The sequence below is a fragment of the Cottoperca gobio genome, chromosome 20 (assembly GCF_900634415.1).
Source record: "Cottoperca gobio chromosome 20, fCotGob3.1, whole genome shotgun sequence".
In the NCBI taxonomy this organism is placed as follows: Eukaryota; Metazoa; Chordata; class Actinopteri; order Perciformes; family Bovichtidae; genus Cottoperca; species Cottoperca gobio.
Genome location: NC_041374.1, coordinates 1,448,789 through 1,466,792, shown reverse-complemented (window position 1 = coordinate 1,466,792; position 18,004 = coordinate 1,448,789). Strand labels below are relative to the sequence as shown.

The 18,004-nt window shown below is 43.5% G+C and overlaps 2 protein-coding genes across 2 annotated transcripts; both read right to left on the bottom strand.

Moving 5' to 3' along the window:
* Positions 1 to 1,151: 1,151 nt before the first annotated feature.
* Positions 1,152 to 6,457, bottom strand: tnfsf10 (TNF superfamily member 10). Its single transcript, XM_029458185.1, has 6 exons — positions 6,241 to 6,457; positions 5,240 to 5,365; positions 3,189 to 3,234; positions 2,916 to 3,029; positions 2,575 to 2,819; positions 1,152 to 2,178 (listed from the first exon to the last, which is right to left on the bottom strand). Exons 1-6 carry the CDS (start codon positions 6,346 to 6,348, stop codon positions 1,969 to 1,971), a joined length of 849 nt encoding a protein of 282 aa, XP_029314045.1. The 5' UTR covers positions 6,349 to 6,457; the 3' UTR covers positions 1,152 to 1,968.
* A 6,686-nt stretch (positions 6,458 to 13,143) lies between these two features.
* LOC115025711 (neutral cholesterol ester hydrolase 1-like) lies at positions 13,144 to 18,004 on the bottom strand. Its single transcript, XM_029458151.1, has 5 exons — positions 17,761 to 18,004; positions 16,594 to 16,816; positions 16,425 to 16,494; positions 15,746 to 15,917; positions 13,144 to 15,661 (listed from the first exon to the last, which is right to left on the bottom strand). The coding sequence occupies exons 1-5, from the start codon at positions 17,893 to 17,895 to the stop codon at positions 15,041 to 15,043; spliced, it is 1,221 nt and encodes a 406-aa protein (XP_029314011.1). The 5' UTR covers positions 17,896 to 18,004; the 3' UTR covers positions 13,144 to 15,040.

The window sequence follows — 18,004 nt, the reverse complement described above, 5'->3', positions numbered from 1 at the left end:
TGTATAATCCATTTGAACTTTGTCGGACTGTTGAAGTGAACGCTGGAGACGACCTCGGATAACCTGAGGAATGCAAGATGTTTGGTGAAATCAAAAGTTTATTCCACATATTTACACGATAAACCACCTGCGTATTTACATTGTTTGATTGTTTACAACCTGATTGGTGCACAGTTGTGTCTTTCAGGTGTTCGAGGTGCAGCTGGGTGTTTCCATACGGAGGCCAAACGTCCTGTAAGGTACTGACTCGTCACTCATCACATGCCCTGTTCACATCACCTTTACAACAGCATGATTGGTCCTGGAGTTTACACTTCCTCCTGTAACGTTTAAGTAATGTGTCGCTAAAACAAGAAGTTAAAAAGTCACGTGTCGTGATATTTAGTGTAAAGTAAATGCTACATTCACATCCTATTGGAAAAAGGAGAACTTACTAACTCATTACTGCGGACATCTTTTTAACTGAAGGTTCATTCCTGACTTCTGGAGCTTTCAGCCACGTCTCATGGCCGTCATCATCTCGTTCGGTTGTCTTGTATCATAACTCCATCAGCTGATGAAGGCCAGGAGAACTCTAGCATTACAAGTCGAGCATTAACCTTCAAACTCGACCGGTTAAATTGATTCATCCACTTTCCCTTTGCTCAAATACAACAGATCGTTTTGGTTTACGTGTTTCAGGGTCAGTGGATTCACTGCAGTGTTCATTACAAACCGCTCAATAAATCAGACTGAATCCCACATTTCTGCAGTTGGAATGCTGATGTGCGTGTTTGTTTTCCAAGTCTGGTGTCACATCTGCAGCTAATCCGACATGACAGGAACGAGAGCACCAACCATTTAGGGAGCGTTTATTGCACCATTTGGAGAAGGAGCCAACAGCAGAGGGAGAGACTGTGCTGCTGCGGCTGCAGCCAACAAAAACACAAAACAACTCCTGGTTTTTAAGGATCAGCGCTATTCTAATGTGCTATAAAAGTTGTGATGGAAAAGGTGGTGATTGTGCACCTTTAATCTTTCAACACAGCTGTCAGGAAGGCCTGTGATGTTAGCGGCAGCACATGGTCAGCACGCTGTCTCAGCTCATGCGTCGAGCCTTATGTTCGACGGCTCACCGAGGGACAATTTAGAAGAAAAGAGAACTCCAGATGCAGAATTTGCAGACTTATTAGAAAAATAAAAACACAAAATATAGCACAATATTTACATCTTCACACAAACACATGCAGGAACTCAGATCGTCACTGATGTTCAGCCCGATTAAAGATTTATACACTCAATTCTCTGAGGCAGACTCAGTTTTTCAGACATGTGCTTTAGAAATATAACGTATTGAGTGTAATGTTTTGCCGAAAGGTCTACGCTGCTGCTCCGTCCCTCTCCTGTAGGTGGTGCAGGGTGGCACGTGTGTATCTCAGCTCTTCATGAAGAACAAAACAGCTCCCCCTGGTGAAGAATCTGTGAGCTGTTAAAGGAGTGTTTGTGAATTTGTGAGTTGAATTACAAGACAATTTAAAAAAACCTCTAAAACTGAACTTTACATTTCTACATGTGGTCGACTGTCACTAGATGTTACACACTGAACGCTCAGAGCAGCGTAGGTTAGCTGACCACAACCAAAGCCTAAAGTAGGGTCTATACTTCTGTGTATATTCTGTCTATTCAAGACCAGAAGATCTAAACTAACCTTTAAACTCGTGAGTGTACCCTAAAGACATGTTTGTACAACAGAAATCCCCTCACACACACACACACACGCACACGCACACACACACACACACACACACACACCGCACCGCACGTGAAACCAGTGTTGTCAAATTTATTTTGGTTTGTGATCCTGAAAACAGAGACTTCTCCGTGACTTTTATCATTTGTGTTCATCTTAAGGAGAAGTCTCGAGGCTGAAGTGTCATCAGACGTTGAGAACGTGACGTTGGTCCATCGCTCATCCAGAGTTCTGAGTGTCTAGCTGATGAGAAACGCCCCAAAGAAGCTGCTCTTCTCGTCCATGTCCACAGCAGAGGCGTTGGTGACTGTGACAAACAGGCGGTCGCCGGTGCTGAGCGGGAACAGCCCGCCCTGGTGGGCAGAATGCAGGGAAAACTGGGAGCCCCGGGACCAGCAGGAGGTTCGGCTCGTCTTCATCAGTAGGAAGGGAACTGGGTAGGAGCTCACCTGAGGGGACAAGGAGAGGTGAGTGAGGTGTGATGCTGTATGTGGTGGATGGAGTTCATGCCACGTTGTGGAATGAATGAAAGACATACGGGATAAGATTTGTTTCACATTAGATGGAAACTTTACATAAACTGTTTATCATGCTGATTCTTTCACTTTACACTTCCTTTAGTTTTATCTGACAAAGCAGGAAGAGGTTGTTATTGGATGTTTGCCACGTTGTGATGCGACACACACTCGCTGCATGGATTCATTAGTCGACAGATCTGATCAGCTGACGAGTCAAATCCAGTTCAAGACTAATAATAAAACAACTAGAAAGGTGGAGCAGCGAAATGTGAGAAGAGATTGAAATCAGAGGCGAAGTGTAAAACACGCTGGCCACCCCCTCCTCACCTTTTTATAGACGTACTGCAGCAGGGGTCTCCCTCTGTCCTCCGCCTCCTCACCGTCCTCGCCCTCCTCCTCCAGGGAGTGGGTGTTTCTGAAGTACGTCTGGGCGTAGACGTAGTAGAGGCCGGGCAGCGGCACCACCAGCTCCCCGTCCACCAGCTGGACGTCCTGGAGGAAGGCCAGCCCCTTCTGCCCCTCCCACCACGAGATCTTCTGGCCCTGAACTCGACGCCCAGCGGAGACCGGAGCTGTGGAAACACAGATGAAGGTATTTATCTTCCTCATTTGATGGATACATATCACTTGTTTGTTCAGACACCACCGTTAGTGTCTGCGGGACTCACCTCCCTCTCGCTCCAGTTTGGGCACAAAGCTTCCCGTGACGTGCGCTGCCACTTTGGGGCGCGGTGAAGACCTGTCTACTATCACAAGCGAGGGCAACACCCGAGAAACTTCATCTGACGTGGGGGAAAAAGGAATTACAAACAAACAACATCACTTTCAAGTGTTTAAAGAGAAGTGTATGTGTTTCATCGGCTCCAGCGAGATGCTGTGAGGAATAGTTACTATCTTCAACACACAGAAGGTCATAGGTCACTGTGTTTCAGTTTTCTCACCTCTGACTGCCGACGAAATCTGCTTCTGGTAACGCTGAGACAGAGACTGAAGGGAGAAAACATTTATTAGAGCCTTAAAACAAAAGACTCCACACACAACACTTTGATCTGCCAAGAAGAGCCATGAGCTCATTCCTCACGTCTCCCCAGCAGCCTTTTGTTTGAGCAGCCTGCATACAACAGACCGCTCTCACAATTTATTGCGTATTACGTTCCTGTACGCAGCAAATTGGCTCAAAAAAGATGCAACATCTGCCACACTGATGAAAACAATGTTCAAGCTGCAGAGAATCCTTTATTTCACTTTAGTTTTAGGCAAGAAACGGAACAGAAATGGGAAAAAAAGAGGAATTCTGAAGCGTTAGAGGGAGAAAGAGGTTTTTCATAATATTAGATTAATTAATATTATATCAAAGGTGTTTGCCCCTTTTTAAAAATATTAGTGCAGCTTCAGCGATGACTTGGAGAAGTGTTTGTACCTGCAGCCGGCAACAACCAGCAGAATTCAAAGCAAGACCTGCAGGTTTAATGTTTGTATATCTGCAAGATGATCAACTAAAATAACAAAAGCATGATCCAAATGTGGTGCCCCTGTTCCCCGTGACATAGATGATGTATATTTATAAATCTACACAAAAGATGTTTCTTCCATTTGTGATGGATGCTCCTCAGAAGCAGCTTTAAAGTGTTTCACGTACAGGTCCGACCCTGTTGGTCTCGTGTTGGGGCACTGAAATATAGCAGTATAATAATAATTATTAACTTCACAGCAGCGTTCCCTCTGCGTCCCGAGTTAAAAGCACAAACTGTCCGAGCTTGATGTTTATATTCTGAGCTAAATTTAATCAGTCAGGAAATACCCAGCGTGTGTTCTTCAAGAGAGCAGCGAAGGGAGTCAGAGGAGACGAGAACACAAACAAACTATATGCACAAATAGAAAGTAGAAGAAAAAGAATACATTGTGTGTGTGTGTGTGTGTGTGTGTGTGTGTGCGTGTGTGTGTGAGAGAGTGAGCAGAGCAGGTGAACACATTCCTGTGCTGATTAAACCACACAGGATCACATCACATCTCCAGCTATGAAGGAGCTCATTGTGCGTCTGCGGACAGCGATTCGGATCATTTGAGCATTTTTCTCCTCCTGCATATGTTCAGAGATAAGCAGCACAGGAATGCTCTAATAATCTAATAATAAGAACAGATGTCCTCACGATGCTGTACATGCAAGTCACTTTGTTGCTCCTCTTTTTCTTCATCGTCAAAAAGTCCCACGAGAACACCAACACCGTCTCTCAACACTTTGACTTCCTGTCTGTGTGGCGCTCAGCTACAAGTCTTCTACTGAACTCTTTAAAAACACAAATATACTGTAGAGTTTTAAACAGCTGATCGCTAATGTTTCTCAAACAAGCAGCAGGAAATAGTGCATTCATTGAGGACTATTTTCAGCTCTGCAGGAAGAAGATCTAGACTACTTGTCATGAGATACATTCACTGTTGGTTTGGATCTTTTCCTGGAATGTCGTGACGATAAGATGAATTACTAAGTTCCTGCTCGGTCACATAGGTGTGAACTGCACCGTCACCTCAAGTCAAATACGTGAGAGGAGCTGGAAGCAGAACGATTGTGGCATTTTTAACCACTAAAACAATTAATCGATTCTCAAAACAGTCGATCGACTAACCGTTTAATCAACACGTCCGTTCTAAAAGGGTTAAAACCAACAACACACCCTGTTATAATAACGATGATGTTAAAGATGATTTATCGTTGGCTTTTGCAGATTAAGTGTGTGTGTGTGTGTGTGTGTGTGGGGGGGGGGGGGGGTAGGGGTTAGTAATGTCTCCAAACTGCTGTGGGAGGGGAGTTTTGATCCACAACAGACCAGGGGAATAAATTGAGTTTTAAAAGCCAGAAATCTCAGCAGCTGGCCAAATAATCCGAGTCATTGTGCTGATCAACAAATACTGATACGTAAAGGTCATTCTGTGGCGCGTGATGCAGCTCCAGAGAGTTTTGATGTTTTACTCGTGTGTGGAGGTCAGTTTGTACCTTCTCAATGAGCAGGTGAAGCTGCTGAGTGACCTGCCAGCACGGATCCCCCCGAACAGCAGTAATGCTCTGCAGGTCGGCGCCCATTAGGCAGGAAACGCTGCTCCTGGCAAACGTCTCCTTCATCTGTCAAGAAGAGCATGAAATAATTAGAACGAATGTCTCTTTTAATTTCTCGTCTTAACGCGCCTGAGGAAGGTATTTCTTTTGTTAGTCAGTAAAAAAAACTAATGCAATTTCCCACCCTATAAACATTTATTTGTAGCATAATTACATGAAGATGTGCAGAAACTACATTTTGCACCTTCACATCTCTGTGCTAAAGTCTGCATGGAACCTGAGTCCACAACATTTCTTGGCCTGTGTCCATCATCTGGTTAGTTTCAGTTCCTTGTGTGTTCCTGCTGCTTCTGATATGGCTTAATGATTCATTCCTGTAAACACCGCCTGAGAGTTGAGCTGGAGTGACACCAGGTAACCCAATGACTCTGCCCTCACCAAAACAAGCAGGGTGAGTCCAACACACACGCACACACATAACTTCCTGATCATCACTGCTCATCATAAAAGTATCTCCAGTCCACCTCTGCAGCTGCCAGAGCTCTTTACTTTCTGTCCTCTTTTTCTTTGCAATGCCGAGAAACGAAAAGTGTGTGTCATTGCATGAAGCTGCTTTGTGCAGAACCTAATGATTTGACAGTGAACGCAGTATTTGAGGCCTGCGTTGCGTTGTGCAAAAAAAGAGGAAAATAAATCGGACGTGTTCTGGAGCGCAGAACCAGAATGCATAAAAACGAATTTATTTAAACAAATAAATGACTCACTACAGTTTATATAAATTACAGTGAAGTGTTCAAAGTCAACAGCAAGTTTTGTTTTCTTAAAGCTGCATTTAAAAGCCGAACAACGCGTCCACCTCGCGCTGCGCACTGCATGGCGATGCGTAAAAAGTCTCCGCGCGTCTCCGGCTCGTCACTCCGAACCTTCACTTTTGTCCTTACCGAATTGAGAGCCGTGGTGAAGTGCAGCACGGTGATGGTGACGACCACAGTCTGCAGCAGAATCGCCAGCAGCAAGAGCACCCCGAGCTTCGGACCGGAGCCCGTCATAACGACAGACCGCCGTCCGGTACCCGACGAGCGCCGTGCCCGTCCCGTTCTCAGACTTCCAGAACAAGAACAATGGCAGAGAGCTGACTTCTTAACTTCTACCCTCCCCGTCCCCTGCAAGCAGGAGGAGGAGGAGGAGGCGGGGCCGGCCTGGTGAGCAAGAGCTGTTTCCCTCTTTGAATTTCTCCTGGAGAGATTATTGTTTCATTTCTGCGCTGGAAAAACACAGATAGCCTTCTAGTTTATTGTGAAGGCTTATATCTCTGCTGTAGATCTCTGCACTGCGCTTTACTGTGAGAAACACACATTTTAAATGAGTACATGATGCAAAACAATGTCTTATATGAATGAGCAGCACGTACATGGCTTTTAATGTGACATATTATATAATATGTTAGAGTTTTAACTGCCAGAACTAAAGTTTTATTCACTTATATTAAATCTCCATGAACCTACTTCATATATTCTGCAGTAATCTGATTTATGTTCTATAACTAAGTAGTCTTTAGTGTGGAAAAGCATACATTAAGCTTTTCTTCAAAGGCTTATTGTAGCCAAGATGTCAAGTTGTTTAGATAAAAACAGACATTCTTGGCATAGTTCCAGATCTCTCCACATTTATCTCTTAATGTACTTCATCAGGCAGCATAACAAACACATGATGTTCTCTCACTCAACATCGCTGCCGAAGGATAAAGTATGTTGGAAAGAAGAGTTTAGATGATGAGGTGAAATATTTGTCACGTTGTCTCAGTGCCGATGATTTGTGTCAGTCAGTGGGAAGAAAGCAGCATCTAAATTAAACCTTTCTCCTCTAAAATAAATGATTTGGATTTGATATTGTGATATAATATTACATATACCGAGATAGAAGATGTTATCCAAGTCATGAGTGGTTCTTAAATTGTATTTATTTAGTCGACATCGTTAAATTAACTCTTTAAAATGCAAATAAACAGCTTGCATATCCTTATATCTCCACAAATATCAAATTATATATAAATGTTTGCATTTGTTTTCCAGAGCAAAGTTGACATTGTTTTAGACTGACCTCATAAATATTTTAGAGCATGCTCAAACAGTTAATCTCAAACCAAAGGATGGTACGATCTGACACAAGCTGCGAGCGTGATGTATTTCCCCCTGACTTTAAGTGCAGCAGTCATCGCTATGAGAAACTTTACTTTGCGTTGTTATCAATTTATTGTGGTGCAGTGAGGCGGGTTGAGCCTTTAAATGGATCCCGGTCCTGCTCGTTCCTGCATATGCAACATCTGGCCTCAATCTGGCTCCTACGCCCCTCTGTCCCCCCGGGAGACGCTCTCTGCTTAGGTTTCACTCTGCTACGCCTGCAGGGCCTGCTGGGGGTAACGGAGACTGTAAACTGTTGCGTGATAAAGAGCACAGAGAACATGTGAGGGCCCATGAGAGCATCCTTAGTACAAGGAAAGAGACATAAATAACATTAAACATTAACCCATGATGCTTAAATACATCTTGACCTTCTGAGGATGAGCCTTTCGTCCAGAGATGGCGTTAAGGTCCCCATAATGTGAGCAGAGTTTGCAGTCCCCACATTGTGGTTCAGACAGGCTCAAACACACACCCTGAGTGTATTTCTGAACGGCGGCCAAGTTTTGATAGGGATACGAAGACGAGAACTGACCGACTCCCCCACAAAGTCGACTCCCTCCCTCCTTAGTCGCTTTCTAAACTTTGTCTCCCACTCCCCTCTAACCCTCGCTCTCCCGCTCCCTCGTTCTCTTTGTCTGTCTGCCTCCTTATTCTTTGTCCGTTCTTTCCTGTCTTTCTTCGCCCATCTATTTCCATTTGTCCTCCGTTCGTTCTCTCATCTCCTCCTTTCTTGCTGTATTGACCCTAGCTAGGTACAGTGTTTTTAAAGTAGGCTGTAAAAGGTTTACAATGTACATATAATAATTCAGAAAGTACGAATTTTTCATGAGGCTTTGGCTCCAAACGGGTCCAAATCTGGCGCAGCTGGTTTCCAGGTGCGCCACTCGTGTGATATGGACCGAGTTTTCTCACTGAAGTTGTTCAACAAACAAGAAAATACCTGCTCTTGCATCGATTACCTCGTCGTCTGGACTTTGTAAGTTGTTTATGGAAGAGGCTGGGTGGACTTTAGTGGTTTTGACCCTGACTAACAGTTTGGATGCGTTGAGAGGCAGGTGGCGCATCGAGTTCAAGCCCAGAACTTAGAGCGTCATTTTAGATTTATCTCATGTTGTTTTCCCTTTGCTGAGATAATACAACTTGTTGTGTAGGTATGTGGTTGAGCACTGGCAGTCAAGACGACTTTCTTTCTCTGATTCAAATCAGTTTGAACGCCAATGAAGTAAAAATGTGTTTACGCAGTGAAATCACGGGGACTCGCTGTTCTCACTAAACCATCTGATATTTGGTTTCAGACTTTTGGTTCTATTTTGTTATTCATATAAAAGTAAACATGTGAAAACAATGAAAACCTAATGCTGCATTTCCACTGCGCAGTACAGCATGACCCAACTCAAACGTCCCGGTACCTGGTGCTGATTTTGGTACCACACGCAAAAGTTGTGATCTTTGCATAAACATGTGGGCGTGTCGAGGGCGGGATATGTGGCTGATCAGAGTTTGCACATTTCCAGGTGGAGTGTGATTTATATAAAGGGAACATTGCCTGCAGGTGTGCGTGCGCACAGTTTTATAAATCTGATTATTTTTTTGCACATGTCATTTTAGGGTATTGTGCACACGTACACTTTTAGTATAGATTCTACGCCGTGTTATAGAAATGAAGCCCGTGAGTCGAGTCGAACCGTACGGTGGAAATGAGGTATTAGATTCTCTCTCTCTGAGTGCTTGCCAACGTAAACTCCCTCCTAAAATACACACACACACAAACACACACACACACACACAGGCACACACACATTTTGTTAATTCTATTCCTCCCAATAAAACAAAGAACACAGTACCCAGAGCTGAACAATATCACTGATATGTGGCACACACACACACACACACACACACACACACACACACACACACACACACACACACACACACACACACACACAGAGGAAGGGAGAGGCGGGACAACCGATGTGGCCAATGGGCACACCGGAAACCTGAGAGCTGACCAATGAACACAGGAAACTTTTGGGGACTTTCCAAAGTTTCCCAAACGTTTTTTGGCTCCACTTGCTTTTTTTTAAATGTTGATGTGTGTGTGTGGGTGTGTGTGTGTGTGTGTGTGTGTGTGTGTGTGTGGGTGTCAAGGCTCTAAAATGGATTCTGCGTACTCATTGCTTCATTTCATTTCAGGACTCAAGAGTTCAGAGAAAAGCGGGCGATAGTGCAGACTGAGAGAGACAGAGACCTCCAGATACAATTATCAATGTGTGTGTGTGTGTGTGTGTGTGTGTGTGTGTGTGTGTTCTCATGTCTAAAGCATTGGCTGTGCGTGCCTGAAAGTGTTTTTGTGTGCACATAGATATTGAACTATTCTGCAAAACTCTGGATTACGTCGAATGCCAAATGTTTTTAAATCCTTTGCGGTATCTGCACATGGAAACTATGGTATGTTTAACGTTGGGGGGGAAATATGGTTATTGCAAATTAGCTGTGGTCGAGTTATTATTATGTTCAGGCCAATAAAACACTTGACAGTTAAAAATGTGTCGGGACTCGAAATCCTGCATCTCGATTTAGCATTACGAATCCCCTTCATGCCGTTCGTCTTCAGATCTGTTAAACACAATGTGGCGTTATCTTTGAGATCCCTTTGAACGCTTCTTCTTCAGGAGCGCTTCATAAACATCCTGCAGCCTGGCAACACAACATCTGGAGAGGAGGCTGCTACAGTAGCACATGAATGCCCATGTGTCATAGCATCGATCTGATCGAGTTGGATTTTTAAATGCTTCCTCTGGCAGAAGTAACTTTTAATGGCTCTTTGCTCAGGGATATTTTGGCATCAGTAATCTCCAGACTTTGTGGAATATGTACAAACGACGGAAAGAAGAAGTTTGCAATATCATGTCTTTGATTCACATGTTCAAAGATCCCACATGGGTGTAAATCTCAGGTGTCCACATACTTTTGGCCATGTAGTGAGAGAGTGTGTGGTTTTGTGTCCATGCCTTTGTGTGTGTGTAACATACAGAATGTGTCCTTGTGCAGTTTGAGGCCCACATTGTGGTTTTCTCTTCCTCCCTACCAATCTTTCTGCGTCCTCCCTCCCTCCCTCTCTCTTTCCCCTTCTCTGTCACACCCTGCCTCCCTCCACCTCTTTCCAAATTGCCTTACCCTCCCTTCTCTCTCTGCCTGTCAGGAAGAAGTGAACAATATGACCTTTAGTCGCAGCGATAACATTCTCCTGCATGAATTCCCCGCCGCTCCGGCTTTCCTTTCACATTCTCACCGGTTTGTTTTCACTCCCGGCGCCTCTGTTTTCCTTAGAAATGATCACCCTGTGATTTACAAGCAGCACCGGGGGGCAGGGAGGAAGTCGGGCCTCCAGTGGGGCACACACATGCGCCACGTGTATGTTCACACCGTAGTGTCTCATCACTGGTTTTTTATTGTCTCACAAGTGTCACAGTCTGTTGTTTTAAATTAGAGTGAACAGTGAAACGCTGCATGACGCTTTTTTTAATTCCCACATGGGCCCAAATTAGACTCAGAGGCAGGAACGACAGAAACTAAAAGGGTCGTCCTGGGGCACAATATGAGCAATACCTCCCATACCTTCCCCCAAACTATATATGCTGTCATTTTCAAACAGCCTTAGAGTGCAGTGGACACAGCTCCTGACATGTGGCACCAAACGGTACTGTAGTCACATTTTAGGATACAAACCTTATAAAAGGAAACGTGATGATGTTTTATATCCTGCAGGTACTTTCTAATGACGACCACCGAAGTGCAAACATCTTTGGAATTGAAATGGAAAGTCATTGGTGTACAGAAATCGACACACCTTTTGTCAATTTTAGGCGTTTAGATGCAGAACGTAATTGCAGCTTGCGAGTAAAGGAGGATTCCCTGAACGCACCATTTAAGTATCGACCTTTGCACAGTAGATTTTGGGATAAGGAAGGGCTGCAAAGAATAAACCGAGTGTTTCCTCTAAATAAGACTCTTTCAGGCTTGTTGACCTGTTTAGACATCTGTAGACAAAGTGCATGCAAGGGTAAGCTCTGTGGTCTGCTGTGACTCTTAATGGGACTAAATTGTTGTGAGAAGAACAATTGGTGAGTGAAGACAGAACTTGCATTCAGTCGTGCGGCCTGTTTGGCAGCAGGCTGTTACTTCAACGATCCATTACACACACGCACACGCACACACAGTTTTTGGGTAATGAAGTCCTGATGGGCAATCTTGCACTACTCAAGCATGTTAGATCTGAGCAGACAAACACTGAGCGTGCCCTGTGGTGCCCCAGATGCAGAATTGATGCAAATTTGGCTGCTAATGGCAAACCGACCTGTCTGTCAAGAGAAGCATGTTCTTGCTTTCGCCCTCTGCTCACATGATCTGACAGGCATGTTGCATTCTGTCACGCAATCATCTGATGCGTTTGGGTTCTGTTTCTCTGCAGGCTTTGACTTGAAGGACGAGTGTTTGTGTGAGCTGGAGAAGAAGAAGAAGAAGAAGAGTCAAACACGAGGAAGGCCGAAACAGAAAGACACCTCTTTGATATCCAGGGAGGAGTTGAGCAAACGAAGCCAAACCAGTTTTCCGCACAGATGGCGAAGGTTTGGCAGAAGTCTGTTGCTCTGTACGTGTTTTTATTACTCTTAAAATATCGCTGGACGTCAGCTCAAATACATAAATCAAAAGCAAAGGCTTTTTGTTCAGGAATAAAAGAAAAGTATTGAAGAGTAAATCCATCAGATAAAAACCCTAAACTGTTATGATGTTCATAAATCTTTGAAATAAAAATAAGAAGAAAGGGAATAAAAGACACGATTCATGTGATAAATAATATCTTCACTTATTTATAACAGCTGACTTACTGATTGTAAGCTGCTGTTCAGGAGGATTTGGCGCCATCTCCTGTGTCAGACCTTTATTCTGAAATGAGTTAATTGACACCTAATTGACATTTTTAAATATCTATTATAACTTAATATTCTGATTATATTTTTAAATACCTACTATAACTTAATATTATATTTTTAAATACCTATTATAACTTAATATTCTAATTATATTTCTAAATACCTATTATAACTTAATATTCTAATTATATTTTTAAATATCTATTATAACTTAATATTCTGATCATATTTTTAAATACCCATTATAACTTAATATTATATTTTTAAATACCTATTATAACTTAATATTCTGATTATATTTTTAAAGAAAACACTATTTTCTGATTTTTTAATTATTACTAATATATAACATAGCATTTTAATAACATTTCAATTACAAAAGATTAACAATATATTTTAAGAGAATTACTGTAAAAACTAAAAATAATAATAATAATAATAATTAATGACTTAAACTAATAATTATCTTGTGGTCTAGTTTACCCAGCTTGTTTATTCTCGGGTGTCCCCGTCACGACTTCCTTTGTCATGATTTAGTAATGTGTAATGATCCCAGGTTTAAATCTTCTGTAAAGGTGCTGCAGATTACACCACCCTTTTTAGATGTGGGCCTTAAAATTAAATTAAGCTGCTTTATTTCAGCGGTTTAGAGAAAGCGGATCATTGTCGACCTTAAGCACAAGGGGAGCACACAGAAAGTTAAAACGGGAACAAATACATCTCAATATGTTTTTCATTATAATCCTTTGTTTTCATAAATAAATCACAACATAGTAAATTGTGAAGATTTTACATTGTGTATACAGATACAGTAGCTTACATGTTGCCCCCTGAAACCACAGTTACAAATCCTTAATTATAGCAAAGAGGAATTTAGTTATCGTTTGATTACAAGTTCAACATACAGAAAAGAAATGTGACCCTTCTCCCTACATACCACGAAATCACAGAAGCCAATAAAACATCCGCTTTATTGGATTTATTTGCTCTGTGTTTGTGTATTCGCTGGACTGAAACAACCTGTTGCATGTATTAAAACCTTATTTATACAATAATAAACTATTTATTGTGTCATTTCACAGACGCCATTAAAATCACAGCACTTAGAAAACATTCAAAAGTCTTTCTTTATAGTCCTCGTCTCATTTTAAACTTCTGGAATCATTTCCCTTGAACGAAAGAAGATCGCCAGCGTTACAATTTGCACATTTCTTCCTGGATAATGTGAAGTAATGACCAGCTCAGTGTTTCTGCTACACTCTTGGCTCGCTGCGTTTCGGGCCGGAAGCCAAAACCGAGTCAGTCGCTGTCGTCGGTTCATTATATTAGTTTTGGGCCAGCAGAGGGAACACGATAGTCCGTTTGGGACCGGTCCTCTCGTGGTGATACAGTAATTCTCGTTACATTTCACAGCTATCATCATCATTAGCATCGTTGCATCGGCTCTGCAGCACAGTGGTCATCAGAGACTTTCAAACATACAATATTGCACAATACAATAAGTATACACAGCTGTGAACTCTGGCATACTTTCACCACACACACTCACACACACACACTCACACACACACACACACACACACACACACTGTAGTCTTGACTGGCCTGTTAAGTGTGTGTGCGATCGGATTGTTTCAGTGCATCGTAAAGGAATAAAAGCTGGAGATAAACTCTTGAGTGACTTCGACTCTTCAGAATATTCAAGGTTCTTCATTTTCAGTTTTTTAAAGAAAGGTTTTTTGTGATTTGTGAATTATCCCTAAATGTTATTAAAAAAACTAACAATACACAAATAAATTACATAATGTTGAGCTGCAATTGGCATTTCCAAAATCAGATTTCCCCCTACACTTTAGTATTATTAAATACCATTTCTTAATCTTTCCTCACATTTGGGATAAAACACGATTTCAGTAGAAGCTCAAGCATACTTGTGAAAACATTCACGACAACTATTTAGTATTGAATCCAACTATATCAATTATATTTCCTATATTTAATGACTGTCAGTAATGCTCGTCTGTCTCTTTTAATAATGCTTTATTATGCGAAGACGAAGACGTATTGGATCTCGTGCATAACTTCCTGGATGTTGTTGCTCTGGAATAATAACGAGCCCTCCGTATACTTCAGGAAGTTTGCATTGGATTTATGGCCTTCTCTCTCTTTGGTGACGTTTGATTGGAAAAGTTTTGGTTACCGGCTCACTGATGTTCAGCTGCACTGAGTTGATATACTTGCTTTTAAAGACGTGTTTGAACGCACACGGGCAGAAGTGACGGGGGTGATATGGCTTTGATTTGCCCCCTAGTGGATGTCATTTTCCTACAGGTACACACTAAGTATGTGTGAACACTAATGCTCATGTTGCAGCTGCTTGAATCGTCCACGCTGGTCAAAAGCAAGTACATCATGAGCCTTTTGTTTTTAAATGGTTGCTTTGTCTTCTCTGGTATATTGCTCAGGGTACAGTGGATCAAACCTGTGACCTTCTGGCTTACAGGTCAGTTGTTTTTAACCCCCACAACCATTGTGCCCCCGCATGGATCACATGTGTGATGATAAAAGACATCACAGATCCAACGAGGAGCTCTCAGGTACCAGCCTTTGAGCGGCTGCTCCGTCTACAGATTCTGGTCCAGCCAGGTGATGTAGTTGTTCATGCTCCTCTGTCCAACGCTCGACATCATTGGCAGGAACGCAAACACCATGCAGCCGTGGAACCCGTCCTCGTAGTGATCACTGGTCACCGCGACGCCGGCGTCCTGCAGGCGCCTGACGTACATCAACCCGTCATCCCTCAGCACGTCAAACTCACAAGTCATCACGTACGCTTTAGGCGTCCTACCCAGAACCCCCTGCTCCGCCAGCAGCGGTGCCGCCCTCACGTCCATCAGCTCCGGTACCTCGCCCATCACCCCCGGCGATCCTGTTTCTTTCACAACCGGCCGGAAGTGCTTCCTGCGCTCGGCCGGGAGCAGAGCGGCCCAGTCCAGCTTGGAGCGGGTGCTGCTGCTGATGGCCGGCTGGTCCAGGGAGCTGTGGTTGTTGGCAAGCAGGAGGGGCTCCAGGGAGGTGTCGGCGCCCAGGTACTGAAGCCAGAAACGAGCCATGACCGGCCTGTAGAGGATGGGCACGGCCCGGTTCTGCTGGTACGACGAGGTGTAGAAGTCCAGCGCCTGCAGCACGGGGTAGATCAACGCCTGGACCTTAAAGTTCACCGTCAGACTGTCGTCGGAGCTGAGCTGTGGACACATTCAGGGTTTACAAACTGACAGATGATTTATATATATATATATTTATATGTAGTGAGATGTTTGCTTTTCTACCTCCTGCGCCACAGCGGCAGCCAGGTTTCCCCCGGCGCTGTCCCCGGACACACACACCCTCTCCGGATCGATGCTGTAGCGTTCCAAAACCTGAGCCGACAGGAAGGCCCGCGATGCCGCCAACGCATCGTGGTACTGTTCCGGGAACACCGCCTCTGGAGCGAGACGGTAACTAAATCATATGAAGACAACATTATTGTGTTGCATGCTTTGGGCTACTTGTTGGAACGACACAGGAATAATAAGAAAGCCTCACGTTGTGTTTCACGCCCCCGAGCATCTCATTTACATGTTGCTGTAGTTTTATACGCTTTAGTTTACTAAACAATATTCTTTGCAGCAACTTCAGCAAAGAATTCTCTTCATACTGTGTAACACAAAGTGACACAAATGGACAAAAGGAAAAGAAGCTTGACTGCCAGACCACATTTAAATAATTCATAAAATAAAACAGATGTTCTTCTGTTTCACAAGACGATCTTATCAAAAGGTCCGTTTACTGCTGCTGCTCAAAGCTTTCTGTTTTAGAAACACTCATTCTTTTATAATAAAGACTGAAGATAACGAGCCTCCTTCGGGAAGAGACTCTTTGTCTATTTTGGAGTTATTCTGTGTTCGATAATCAGCAGAAATATCCACAACTAATCATTTAATTGAGCGGTAACGTGGCAGAACTTACTCGACTGACATGACCACAGAGTCCAGGTCTTCCGCCATTTTCCGACAAAGAAGGTCGTACGATCGCATCCCTGTAAAGCAGGAAGTCTCAGGAAGTGATGCTGATATCATGTAAACTATAATGTAAGTTGTATATATCACACCAATCTGTTTTTAAAATCAACACTCACGTCCGCTGCAAAGCGCCCACCCTCCACCGTGGAAATATATGATTCCCCTTTTCAGCTGCTTCCCTCCCTTCGGCTGGAAGACTCGGGTCGGCACGCCGCCTAGAGTGGAGTCGGTCACGTGCACGGCGGGGCAGGAGCGAGCCTCGATCTCCTCCACCCAGGACACCACATGGTTCAACAGGTGGATCCGATGGCACATACCCAGCGCGTGAGCTACGTCACTCTGAAAACACAAACAAACATGGCGGTTGTTTCATGGTTACAGGGAGTTTCTGCACCTGAGAGGACAATGTTTTGATTCCTGGGTAAGAAAAGACAGAAAGGAAGTCTGTTGGTGTCAAAGCAACTTGAGGAAATCTTTAAGAGTTGGGAGTTTGTTTTCTTTGAGTGACATCTGGTTCCACCAATGTTTTACCCTGAAACTTACGACTTGTAACTTGATATTTATTCATTTGTAAATCTGATGTGATCTCTCTCTGGAGCCCCTCCCTGCCATTAAAAACTACAAAGGTTGAAAAGAGATTACCCAACAGTGCTGCAGGGGGAGAATGAGCAGGGTGTGAGAACTTGTCGTGTGCATTGAGTATGTGCAGAAACTTGTTGTGCCACAATGACTCGAAGGGATTATAAGATCTGGATGTGGGAGAGCAGCTTAACTGAACTCTAACATGTTGCATAAAAGAGCGACATAGTTTAGCAGCAGGGTCAAAGGTCATTCTTTTGATGTTAGGTCACCTGTGTGTTCAGCTGTTTACCTACATGCTGCTTGCACGGTGTTTACTTAATGTTAATGTCAATCTTATTCTCTTCTGGTCTGTTCAGTAACCTCAATGTGTTCTGTTTCACTCCATGCACCATGCAGGATATCTAACAGGGACAGTATATAGTATTATATTTTCAAATATATCCTTTACTTATCTGTTATATCAAATTATATTATAGCCTTTGCTATACCACGTTATGCTATTTTACTCATATGTATGTGCTACTGTGACCGCTGCTGTTTTATGTTATTGTTACTGTCACATTACTCTGTCCTACTGTCACTTCAATATACTAATATACTAAATATTTTTCTTTTATTATCTAACCCTGACAGCTCTCTGTTCCCCCTCACATCAACCTGTCCTCCTCTGCTCTCCTGTCAGTGCATCCTCCAGCTCTCACCGCCTGCATGAAGCTCCGGAACAGCGCGTCCAGCAGCATCAGCTTCCACGGCTCGCTCACGCCGCTCGGTAGCGGGAGGTAGACGTAGTAGGCGGCCGCCATCAGCAGCACGGCTCCAGCCAAACGGAGCCTCATCGCGGCAGACTTTTACCTGTCTGAAGCCTACTGTTCACCTGTCTGAAGCCTACTGTTCATACGGGAGTACACTCCCCCGGTTACAGGCGATCGGTGGCTCCGCCAGGGA

What these genes read in the sequence shown, in the direction of transcription:
- LOC115025711 (XM_029458151.1), bottom strand. Translation starts at nt 17,895, where the DNA reads ATGAGGCTCCGTTTGGCTGGAGCCGTGCTGCTGATGGCGGCCGCCTAC. An exon ending in TCTGTGGTCATGTCAGTCGA is followed by an intron (nt 15,918 to 16,424) that starts GTAAGTTCTGCC and finishes CATATGATTTAG; the next exon opens with TTACCGTCTCGCTCCAGAGG. An exon ending in CTGCCGCTGTGGCGCAGGAG is followed by an intron (nt 15,662 to 15,745) that starts GTAGAAAAGCAA and finishes ATGTGTCCACAG; the next exon opens with CTCAGCTCCGACGACAGTCT.
- tnfsf10 (XM_029458185.1), bottom strand. Translation starts at nt 6,348, where the DNA reads ATGACGGGCTCCGGTCCGAAGCTCGGGGTGCTCTTGCTGCTGGCGATT. An exon ending in GATTTCGTCGGCAGTCAGAG is followed by an intron (nt 3,030 to 3,188) that starts GTGAGAAAACTG and finishes CCCCCACGTCAG; the next exon opens with ATGAAGTTTCTCGGGTGTTG. An exon ending in TGCAGTACGTCTATAAAAAG is followed by an intron (nt 2,179 to 2,574) that starts GTGAGGAGGGGG and finishes TTGTCCCCTCAG; the next exon opens with GTGAGCTCCTACCCAGTTCC.